This window comes from Manis pentadactyla, chromosome 3, assembly GCF_030020395.1.
Source record: "Manis pentadactyla isolate mManPen7 chromosome 3, mManPen7.hap1, whole genome shotgun sequence".
In the NCBI taxonomy this organism is placed as follows: domain Eukaryota; kingdom Metazoa; phylum Chordata; class Mammalia; order Pholidota; family Manidae; genus Manis; species Manis pentadactyla.
The window spans coordinates 206,564,448-206,577,068 of NC_080021.1; the positions used below are offsets into that span (position 1 = coordinate 206,564,448).

General features: G+C 45.1%; 1 protein-coding gene across 1 annotated transcript in view; it reads right to left on the minus strand.

The window, feature by feature from the left end:
- Positions 1–12,621, minus strand: part of BRINP1 (BMP/retinoic acid inducible neural specific 1) — a 173,030-nt gene that overhangs the window by 12,408 nt on the left and 148,001 nt on the right. The window contains exon 7 of the mRNA XM_036915504.2: positions 11,781–12,003. Coding sequence (XP_036771399.1) covers positions 11,781–12,003 — 223 coding nt within the window. The remainder of the gene's footprint in view (positions 1–11,780; positions 12,004–12,621) is intronic.

Below are 12,621 nucleotides of genomic sequence, written 5' to 3' on the forward strand. Positions count from 1 at the left end.
AACCTCAACATTGATTTCTGCCTATGAGATGTAAGCAGCTGTACCATGCCCATGATCTACGGAAACTGTAAGAGAATAAATGTGTGTTGCTTTAAGCCTCTAATATAGTTAGAGTAACTGTAACTAATACAGTTGCTCTGGCCAAGACACTTCACCACTCTGTTTCATTTTGCTCTTTTATAAAATGACAGGAATAGATTAGATGACCTTTTAGGTTCCCTGACAGTTATGACATTTTATGATTTCATAATTTTAGGTCATTTAGCCTCCCCCTGAGCCTCAAATTCCTAAGGTACAGCATCCGTGCAGGGCTGGCCCTGTGCCAGTTTTAATTTATCTGCAGGATTCCAAGCTCTCTGTGAACAGAGGCACTCTCTCCCATTCACCACTCTACTACTGCCCCTTGCATCATTCCTGGCACTTCATAGGCACTAAGTATTTGTTGCATGAATGAATGAATGAATGAAAATTCAGTATAAATATAATGTAAATATTCTTTGACAACAACAAAGAACTATGCCTATGCAGAATGGCAACAGAAGAAGGAATATTATTTCATAATGTTGGGCCAGTCATTAATTTCTGGGAGGCATAGTTTTTTCACCTGTAAATGGGGAGACTAATCCTTGCTGTGGCTCCCCTAGGTTAATAAGGTTATTATTATACTATAGGTTATTGTAAGGATCAGATAAGATCATTGGTGTGGAAGCCCTTTGCAAAATAAAAAATAAAAACCTGCCTTAGTAATAGTTGACTTTGTAAGGTTAGCAATGTCCCTAAACCAAATGGGGTAAATTTATTTCCTAATTATAACAGAAACTGAGTATCTTCCTGCTGTTATTTTGGCTGCTGCTGGTTAGCAGTCATGCCACCTCTCAGCACGAGTGGTACCTGCTGGGATACAAAGCCATTAGCATCTGCTTAAGCAGAAGGTGTTAGAAACTCAACTCAAAGACAACTAGCTGAAGGATGAGGATATACTGACAGGGAGGGAAATCCCAACCTGTGGTGCCATGCCAAACAAGCCAGACCACTGCCTCTTAATCTGCTGTAAACCACTCTTTTCCAAGGCTGGGTACTATGCAACCCAGAAGTTTCTTCAAACTTCAAGAGGGGTTCTTTGACCAAGTAAGTTTGAAAAAACATGCACATGACCCATTCCCTACTTAGTTGTTTTCTTTTTAATTAAGCATTTCATATATGTATTCAATCACAGACACTACCTCCTTTTTCTCTGTCACGATAGATTTAGGATTCAGTTAGGGGAATTCACTTTAGCTTGATTGCTACCAAGTGCACCTATAGTGAAGTGAGCCCATATTTATAATCCAGGTTAGTGTGGTCCCCAGACCAGCACAGCAGTGTCACCTAGGACCTAGAATGCATCCCAGACCTACTGAATCTGAAACTGTGGGGCTGGGGCCCAGTAATCTGTGTTCAAAAGGCCCTCCAGGCAACTGTGATACCCACTCCAATTTGAGGACTATGCTCTAATCCTTAAATCTGTGGTAAAGCTCATGTCAACACAGGGAAGAAATACTGAATCCTTTTATACCTGGGAGAGAGATTCCATTGATTCTTGTGTTCAGATTTCAAATGGCACCAGAGAGGATTTACTAAACCATGGCAGTCCTTCTAATTAATTTTCCCAATGGCTGCTCATCACCTAAATGATAATACACAAACTCCACAGCTAGGTGCTCAGTCCCTCCATAATTTCATCTCAACACACTAGTCTAATCTTATTCAATAAGGACAATTACCCTATGAACTAGTATTTGTTGACACCTACTATATGCTAAGAACACTGCACATATCCTGGGTAATCCTCACAATAAGTCTGTGTGGAAGGTACTGTTACTATCCTCATTTTACAGATGACAACATTTAAGGACAGAGGACACTGAATACACAGCTCACTGGGATCTAACACCACACTGTCTGGTTCGAAAGCCCATGTATTCCATCTTGATTTATGTGCTCACTCTGATTTCTCATTTCTCATTTCTGGATGAAATTAACCTCACATTCCATTCTTCCTAAGTGTATGTTGTTCTCTGGAATGGAAAACTATTCTCTCCATCCCAAGTTCAAAGCGTCATCATCCCTCAACTGCCACCTCAACTGTTCCCTCACTTCAGTTTGGCAAATGCTGTGTCATTATGTGACTTTACCTGTCACTGTGGGGGATGGGAGGCTACACTGATGAGCAAGAAAAAACAGTCGCTGCCCTCATGGAATCTGTGGTCAAGGAGGGGAAGTCTGTGATCAAACACACAGTTGAAAATGTGCCAAATGTTAGAAAAAAATGCAGTAAAGACATACTGCAGGACAGTGCAAAATAGCCCAGTGTATCAGGGCAAGCATCCCTAAGAAATGGGAGTTTAAGTCAAAATTTAAGGAGTGAATAGAATAATCCAGGTAATAAGGAAGGGGATTCTCCAGTCTTTCCAACAGGGATCTATTTCTCTCTGACCTTTGCTGCAATTCAAACTCTATGTTTATACAATGAGAAGCATAACAGAATCTGTTTTATAGGGTAGTTATAAGGACACCATGAGTAAATATATGTAAGGCATTTAAAATTGAGGCTGGTACAAAATAAATGGTCATTACATGTTAGTTATTATTATCATTTTTTTTTCTTACTCTATGACCTTGGGCAATTGCTCCAGTAATAGTGGCAAGTTAGTAGAAATAAGCTTCTGTTTCAGGACAAGCTTGTATAATCGACCTCCATTTAAGTGACTTGACAAACCGCTCCCGGGGTGTGTGGCGCTCACAGGATGCTGACTACTCATGGCGGGTTGGTTGAGCTCCTGCAAAGCCCACATACTTCTGCTCCCTCCAAGTAACAAGTTAACAAGTACACTTAACGGAAATTCAGTTCTCTTTTGTTCCCAAACCTGCTTCTGCTTTGCAGTTGTATTTATTTGCTAGCCTTAAATCATGGAAATGAAAGTCAAATAAATCAATGAAATCTGAGCTTTCTCTGTGGAAACTAATCTGAGTTCTGTGGAAAGATTCTATGAAGACTAGTTGCTGAAAAAAATTGCCATCAATTTAAATAAAGAAGAAGTACCTGAAAAAGATTAGGAGGGTTCATAAAGATCTACAAACATTTATATCATTTCTTAAAAGACTTTAAACCATTGCTTCACTTTGAATAAACTACAGTTGGAACTATTGCATCATCATAGGTGTGGCTTATGCAAGACAGCCAGTAAAATGTTAAATGGAATATATCAATGCCCTCAAGATTTTGGCCCTATGTCAAAGGGCTGGGCAAGGAGTGTACAGTTATATATTTTAAGTTAAAATAATATGTTTTTATATGTGAAGCATGTATGCATTTCAGAATTCCCTATTTTAACTTCTCAGTTAATTAACTGAAAAATCATTGGTCTTTGTTTGACAAGGAGCCTTGTGCTTTGACTTCTTACTATGTGCTATCAGTAGCATATATGTTCTTTTGCGGATTTTCTAATGTGAGGCATTACTTTTACCTCCACTGCATCAATCAGAACAATGAGGCTGAGATACTGTAATGCTGTGCCAAGGTGATATTGTTAGTAACTGGCAGTCACACACCTGGGCCTGTCAGACTCTGGAGTCTGAAGTCTTCAGTATCTTAAATTCCGTTGCCTCTCTACTATATTATTACATTTTGTTGGGCTCATGTTTTATCTTCTCTAATGGAAACATCCATACGTTGGAAGCAGAAACAGTGTGTTCATTAAACATCTAGCCTCTACTACTGCTGTGCTTCTGATTATATTAATACTGTAGCTGTACATTTCTTTACAGCTTATGAAGAGTTTTGACATATATCATATAAATTGACAAGGACACCAACTCCATGGGGTAGCTATTCTTATTATCCTGATCATACAGATGAGGAAACAGAGGGTTCAGGTAGGTTTGGAGATTTTTGGAGGTCACACATCTAATAAGTGGCAGAGCAGGAACTGTCACTCTAATAAACTGAAACTGACTTCAGTTCAATAAAATATAAGAAGTCATATTCCTCTGCCCCAACTGCAGGAGTCTATGGAGATTAAATCCAGAGGCAAGTAAGGATAGAGTTCAGAGGCAAGAATCAAAACCAGCATGGATATTTAGGGTCATCATAATAGAGATAACAATTATCTTGGTGGGCAGAATCATTCCATAGACACCAATTAAACACTGAATGGAGCAGGAAATATGTTAAAAGCTGATGTGGGTTCAGAAGCTATGGCCCCAGGATTGCAGCCTGAGTTGGATGCTCTCAAGAGATTTTCATCTCAGCAATGCATGATTACATCGGCTTGGCTAAGGCCCAGACTGCTGGGTCAAGGCTGTGTGACTATGACAAATAAAAATAAACCAATGAAAATGCCAGTAATCATGCTACTTGCCCTCAAGAACAAGTTCCATGCATCTGCTTTGCCTCACAACACTGTAACCGCTGTGAAAATCAGGTGACGGGGTATAGGGAAGAATCATCAAATCACACTGACATTAAGCACCTACTGGATGCTAGGAATTTTTCTTCTTATTATTGAATTTAAATAGACTGTCTATGTTTGTCCTTTTTTTATCCCCAGTGGGGTACATTTCCCAAGGTAATGGACTGACAGCAAGAGATACTTTCAGGACTTCATCTAGGTCAGTTGAAGACCATCTCCATTTGCAGCTCCCACTTTAGCATACTGTCTGGACTGTCACAATCAGAGGGTCCCACAGGCACTTAACTCCCTTTGGCCTTAGTTTCTTCATTTATGAATGAGGAAGGCAATCTAACCACATACTATATATGTGGAAAATCCATAGATTACTTACCTGGCAATGGCACACAATTAAAAAATATTGTGTCAACATGCCCTGGGGACTCCATTCTCAGTAGAAAATAATTTACTTGTCCATAATTGAACCAAGTGTTTTGAATAGCTATGGCATACCAATCACCATGCTAAGGAGCTATGATGATACAGTGAAGAACATGGGTACAGGTGCATGCAGAGAGCTGATGGTTGCACGGGAAAGAGAGAGGCATTAATAAATAGATAAACTTCGGTATAATGGGATGCTGAGATTTGGACTTCACTTGAAAAGTCAGGATGTAGGAAAGCACATAAAATACATCCCAGCACAGCCTTCTGATGCAAAGGAATACAGCCATTTGAGATGAGATCTAAGGATACATAGAAGTTACTGCAGTGAGGCACATTCCAGGCAAAGCCTGTGTGGAGGGAGATGGGATGTGAACATTTACTGAAAAGAAAGATTAGTGGGGTCGTATCTGAGAGGAGCAAGGAGAAGAAGAAGATCTGCTATAGTTAAAGGTGATGTGCAACTATGTCCTACTCAACTTGCACCCCACCCCTCAAGGCACACATTTGCACCCAGTGTTCTCTGGAGTAGCTAGTACAAACCCATCATGGATTTAACCAGGTCCCGTGCACGGCAGAGCCAGAACTGGAACTCAGGTCCTCTGGTTCAAACCAGTGTCCTTTTCAAAAATCACACCCTGACGCTAGATTCTAATGCTTTGAGCACAAGCCCTGTTGCTTGTATCTTTAAATGCCTTTGTTTCTGAAATAGGGCTGGGAGACCAGGTGGTCAGTAAACATTGATGGAATTGCACAGAAAGCCAGCTGAATTCAGCGCTGTCCAAGCTAATTTTGTGTGCTGCTTTTTTTCTCTCCCTCCCCTCTCCTTCCTCTTTTCCTATCTACCTTCCTCTTTTTTTCCTTTCTACCTCCCGTTCCTTCCTCCTGCTCTGTTTTCTCTCCTGCACAGTAAGACGTGATGTCCATCCCAATGCAGTCTGTAGTCTAGGCAGGGGACCTGAACACCTCGGATCATCTTGTCTCGGGCATGGGTAGAACAGCACAGAGGTTCCAGGAAAGGACCCTGCCTATGTTTGAATCCTTCCTGTTACCTGCTGTATAATCCTCAGCAAGCCAATTCATGTCTCTGTGCCTTAACCTTCCCATTCATAAAATGGGATGAGTTAGTGCTACCAGATAAAGTGTCTGTGATGATTAAGTAAGTTGAAAATGTGTGGGATAGCACCTGGTGCATTGTGAATGATTTAAAAGTGTGAACTCTTAAATGTTGCCTTGGACCTAAACTCAGCTCTCTTCTCTTCCCAAGAACTTCAATTTCAAGTTCCACCTTGTTCGCATGGCCCCCTTTCATGGTGCACTCATAAGTTTATAAAAGTGCTTCAGACACACCATCTCAGGTAAACTATCAGATAGAGACCCTCTGAGGCAGGAGGAAGAATTATGCCAATTTTACAGGTAAGAAAACTAATGTTTGGTAAGTCTCAGTGTCTGGTAATTGTAGTCAATGAACTCAGAGTCTGTCCCTCTTTTTAACTGATCAAGGTGAGGATCTCCTGGTAGTGAAACAATCCACACCTTCTCTCCACCGGGCCAACTGCAGTACCGTGGCCTGACACCAGGGCCTGCTCCTGCACAGGATAAAAAAAATCCACCATGGTGCCCTGGGACCCCCCAAAAGAACCTACCACATCATGGGCATCAATAAATATTTGGTTGGGTGTGTGACTCCCCATTGGTAGGTTGGTGCCCTCATCCCAACCAGCACTGAGCTTTGCACTGGGCTGGGTCTTATCTTGGCGCCTCCAGAGCCTGACACTGGGTAAGCTCTCCAGAAGTACCTGCTGAGTTGACTACTGAACCTGACCCCTTCTCGGTGCCTACAGATGTGTCTGATGTGTCTTGCTTTCTGTCCAGGCTCCAGAGTTGATTTAGGGCCACAGCTAGGTCCATTTTGTGAATCTCAGCACACATTAGAGCCTATGGGAACTCTAATCCTGGTCCATCACAAACCCCATGACCTTGGAGAGCTAAGCCTGCCTTGGACATCACCACTCACCAAACTCTCAAACCAGGTGCCCCTCCTTGCTGCTGCTTGGGGCCTGCACAGGGCTCCTGGCCACCATGCCCACCACTGGAGTCGACAAGACAGTTCTGGTCCTTCTGCTTACCTGCCCTGCGACCCTGGGCAAGTCACATCTTTGCCTCATCAATGCCTTGGCCTTTAAGACAAATTCAATAAAATCAACTTCACAGAGGCAGTGTGAGGATTAGATGAGAAAAAATGTATGTCATCATCATTAATACTCAGGCTTACTGAGTATTATCATGCTCTGAGTAACTTACAGGCTAAATACCAATGCCTGGTAAAAGTAACAATAAGAAAGACAGCTAACATGCATGGATGTTTTCCACATGCCAGGCACTGTTCTAGGCATTTTATGTGGGTTAAAGCATTCAATTCTCAAAATAGCTTTTGGAGGTTGGCACTATTAGCCCCGTTTTAAAGATGAGAAAATTGAGGCTCAAAGATACTGGTAACTTCCCCACAGTTACAATGTAACCAGGTGACAAAGCTGGAATTTGAACCCTGGCAGTCTGAATCCAGAATCTTTATACTTAGCCAGCTCTATTCCCCATTATAATAGCTGCTCAATAAGTGGTTGTCATTGTTTAGTGATTGCTCTCATTGTCGTCAATCACATTTGCCTTACTTAGAGGACAGTCACGTCAAGCTCCATGTGTACTCCATTTATCTTGTGGTACCGAGTCTTCAAGACTCCCTCTGCTCCCCATGACCCACACCCCCACATTTACACCCTTGAGTCTGTGCTGAGCTTTTGGCCAACAGGAATGGTGAAGGGCACCCCCTGACTTCCAAAGCCAGCTCATAAGAAGGCTTCTGGCTTCCTGTTGGCCTTGGGATGCTGTCACACTGCAAGAAGCCCAGGTCACAAGGAACGGGCACGCGCAGGCCAACATCCCTTTGAAGTGCTGGTAAAACAATGGACATTTATTGACCTTGGGTACATTACGGAACTCTCTGGGCCTCGGTTCCCTTATCCGTAAAATAGAAATGGCAAGAGGTAAGTAAGAGCACCTAGTGCATAAGGTAGCAGTGAGGAGGAAATGAGTTATTCTTATAAGATGCAAAGAACAGTGCTTGACGTTTAGAATACAGATGTTGAGTGACAGCTCCCTCTTTCTCTCTCATTTCTGTCTCTTTCTGTCTGTCTCTCTCTCTGAGTCAGGCACTCTGTTAGGTTTTTGGAATTTTAAAATCTTAACCCTCATCCTTAACCTGAGGGCAAGTATTACCATCTCATGCTGTCAACATGGGGCAGGGGCTTCCGTAAAGCCTCGAGGCTGGCACATGATGGGCCAGGATCTGGACGGTGTCCGTGTGTGGCTAGAGCCCCATGCCCTTCCCCTCTCCCACCCCGCCTCCACAATGCCATTCCTCTGTGACACAGGGAAGTCTGGGCGACCCACATGGTAAGGACGGTCTCTGCTGGGTGAGCTCATCTCCCATGAGGCCCACCATGCAGACCAGCTGAGCAACTGGTTCATTTGTAAATTCCAGCTTGTTTGCCTCAGGTGGCCCAAGTGTCTGGTATGGGACCACCATCTGACACTCTCCCTGGTGGGGCGGTGGCCTGCCTACTGCTGTGAGCGGCACTCATTAAAGCCCTTGGTCCCGATGTCAGGAAGCCAGCAAGGAGGCCCAGTTCTCCTGGGAAGGCTTCAGAGGCATCAGCACACAGCTGAGTTTCGGGGTCCTGCACCCCTGGCACCCAGCATTCAGTACTCGTGAAATGAACATCATACGGAGTGCCCTGCTGTGGTGGAAGTCTAGACATCCTCTCCAGGTGAGTGTAGGAGGGAGGCTATGGTGTGGTCAGGTTTTCTCGTCTCAGGAGGAGAGAAGGCAGTGCGGTGAGTTCGTTCTTCTAAGGTCCCGGGCAGGGCTGGCAGGGCATTTTCAGCCACCTGCCTCGCATCGGAGGAGCAGCTATTCACAGATGTGGACATCGATGCTCAGAATAGTGATGTGACTTGCTGACGGTCACACAGCTCGCTTCATGGTAGGGCATGATCTCGAGTCCAGCCCCCTGACTGTGTCAGGTGTCCTTCCCAGTTGCCCCTTCTTGTCCCTTCTCCCTCCCTCCTGACACCTGGCCAGCTACTGCCCTTGGAGCCCGCTGAGTCTTCCCCAGACCTGGCATACCACTGGCGCTCTGCGCTCTGCATACTGGCCATTCTCACCTTTAATAAATATCTGCCCAGTGTCTTTGGGCCTTTGGACACCCCCTCCTCCCCCCCCCGCCCCCCACACACACTGCCACTATCACACTTCATGCTCTGAGGGGACCATCAGCAAAAGTGACAGATACATCTATTTAAAGCCTGGTCATTGTTGAATATTACTCATCTCTACCAGATCGGGGCCATGTGGCCAATCCCGGGGATGCACACAGGTTCTGCACCTAAAGATCTGTTCAGAAGCTGCTTCTTATGGTGTTCTGGGCTGAGTTATAGGCCCCAAAATTCGTATGCTCATATCTTTATGCCTATACCTCAGACTGTCACTGTGACTGGAGAGAGGATTTTTAAGGAGGTGATGAGGTCACTGAGGTGGGCCCTCACCCAACAGGACCGCTGTCCTCATGAGGAGAGAAGACTGGGACACAGACACACCGCGGGAAGGCCACGTGCAGACACAGGGGAAAGATGGCCCGTACAGGCCAAGGAGAGAGACCTCAGAAGAAGCCAACCCTGCCTACACCTCAGTCTCAGATCTGGAGCCTTCAGAGCTGTGAGAAAATTAATTCCTGTGGTTTAAACCACTCAGACTATAGCATTTTGCTGTGACCGCCCTACCAAACTACTGTATAAACGGGAACTTTTTCCTGACTGCCAACAGAGCTCTTCCTCCGACACTGCTCGCAGTGCCGTTCACTGTGTTCGTTTCTGAATCTCCCCCAGCGCCCAATGCAGGTGGTGTGACAGATACCTAGTAGATCTAAACGGCACCTGCTTTAGACACACCGTCGTGGTGACACTGCTGCAGATGACGAGGAAGTCATTATGGAATAGACCCCTTTCCTAGTCCCTGATTCTGCAACAAGCAAGCCACTGCCAGGAGAAATTCTATTTGATTTGCAAAATAATTACCACAAACTAAGTGCAGAACAATGGACTAGGAGGGAATGGGGAAAAACAGAGATGAGCAGAGGCAAATGGAAAAGGAGGAGGTTTCATAATGGAGAAATAGAGGTAATATGCAGACTGGAGCAGGTGTTTTAGATTAAGGGGTCTTAAAATAAGGAGCCTTCTGTATTGGCTGGTGCAATCAGGAAAGACTTCATGGAGGAGGCGGCATTTGATCTGAGTCTAGAAAAATGAGAGAAAGATGAGTGCATGAACGGGTTGGGGTGGAGGGAGACTCCTTAGGAGAGTATAGGGGCTTTTCATGTGAGTGCCTGTAGAGCTGGGTGACTAAGAACATGGTACTGAGAGTCAGAGTCAATCACAGCGGGCATCTTGCCGCTTCCTCTTACATCAGGATTTCCAGACCTCAGCCAGATTATTCTTTGTTGTGTGGACTGCCCTGTACAGTAGAACCCCCACATCCATTATGACACTCAAACAATGGCTTCAGAAATTTGTAAATGTTCCCTGGGGACAGAATGGCCTCCAGGTGGGAACCACTAGCTTACACTACAGTTTTAGACCAATTACTGGACTTCCCTGAGCTTCAGTTTTCTGATCTGTGCAATGGGGTAGCCATCATGTATATAAATGCATGGCTGACACAGCATCTGCTAAGGGACTGTGACCTAGCCTCAGTCTTTTAAAGAAGGGATCTCTTTAAACAAAATTCAGTGCAGAGCGCCCCAATATGAAACGGATGAGTGGGGCTGCTCTCGCTGAAGCAGGGTGCACAGCCCCCAGGCTGCCTTCTTGCCCTCCCATGATGCCTTCATGCAAACGCTAGAGGCACCATGGCAGAAAACTCCAGATGCAGCTCCTAAGTGCCCTGGAGAACGGAGTCTGAAAGACCTGGACTGGAGACCCGGCTCCTTCCACGGGGCTTCCTGAGAGTGACCCTACATTCTGTGGGGGCGCGCGCCCTGTCTGTCTGGTTCACCTCTGCCCTTCATCAGAAGGCACTGTACGAGGTGGGCAGGGCCGGGACTGGGATGAGGTCAGCGAGGCATCGAGGCACAATGCCCTTAGGGGAGGGCTCCTCACATCCTTGTTAAAGACAGGGCTTCCCAAGCTCCTGTCATCTGCATTCCAACTTTATACCATAATATTCCCATGTCCTTGTACTTAGAGTTACTTAATATTTTCTTTGAATCAATTAAGCCAAATATTTACCCGATTATTAGAAACCCACTATCACATGCTTTCAATGGAATGGGAGCTAGAAGAATAAAAGTGTGAAAATAAATATGAGGAAAATAATAAGTTCTAGCCAGACACTGTTGGTAGGTACCCTTTCTGCTCCCTCTACTCCAGGCCCTGATCAAAAGCCCTTCATAAATAGCTGATTGATTAATTAATTAACCCAGTTTCTTCACCATTAAGATGGGGATGCTAAAATCTGCTATGCCAAGCAATTTAAAAATTAAATAGATAATACATTTTAAGCAACCAGAATAATGTCACAGAATAGTCAGGGCTATTAGTTCCCTCCTTCAGTCAGACACAGAACACAGAGGCTGAACATTCAGGGTATATTCAGGAAACACGAAGAAATCTAGCAGCTGGAGCCAGGAGGCGCGAAGCCAGAGATAAGCCAGAAAACCGTTGGCCTGGACCACATAAGGCCTCCCTTGCCACCTCCGAAAGCCCCACCCCCTTGTGTTTGCCTTTGCAACAGTGAACTAAGCTAGCAGCAGGTCTGAGCCTGCAGGAGCTGGGGCAGGTGGCGGCACTTACCTCTCTCTGGGAAGCTGGTGGTTGGGGTTGTGACGGCAGCGGACACTGAGGCCGAAGAGCTTGCGGGCGGTGCGCTGGAGCTTCTGCCTCTGGGCCTCCGTGGCGCTCTGCAGGAGCTTGTAGCGGTTCTGCAGGTCCCAGTCATTGCCCCAGTGCTGATGGATGCTCCCGATGGTCAGGAAGTGGTTGCTGGGGAGACGCTTCATAAACGATTTAAACTCATCTAGCAAGAGACAAGGGCCAAGGGGGAGGGCTGAGCATGACTGTCCCCATCGGAGGGAGCCCCAAATGTCTAGCCCCACCTACCAATAAAGCGGGCCTGCAAATAAAGCCAGCTTGTTTGGGGCCTCAGCACACCGCTCTAGTCTGCTCTGCTCTTACGGGGTTAGTGCAAAGACCACTGCCCTTCCAGAGAGGGCTCTTCTACTTTGCTACTGCAGGAGTGAATCTGCACCCTGCGTCCTTGCTGAAGACAGGGTTTCCCAAGCTCCTGTCATCTGAATTCCAACTTTACACTGTAATATTCCCATGTCACTTGTACTTACAATTACTTAATATTTTCTTTGAATCAATTGAACCAAATATTTACCCAATTCCACATTAGAAACCCACTATCACATGCTTTCAGTGGAATGGGAGCTAGAAGAATAAAAGTGTGAAAATAAATATGAGGAAAATAATAAGTTCTAGCCAGACACTGTTGCCTGCTAAATGATCAAACCCCTGTGCCTGCTCTCACTTGGAAATCTGGGAAAGAAGCAAGTGATAGAGGGGTGTTAAAGGCATATTAGCACCAACTGAAACATTCTCTTTGATGGTATCTGCAGGTTTGAGAGAGAGC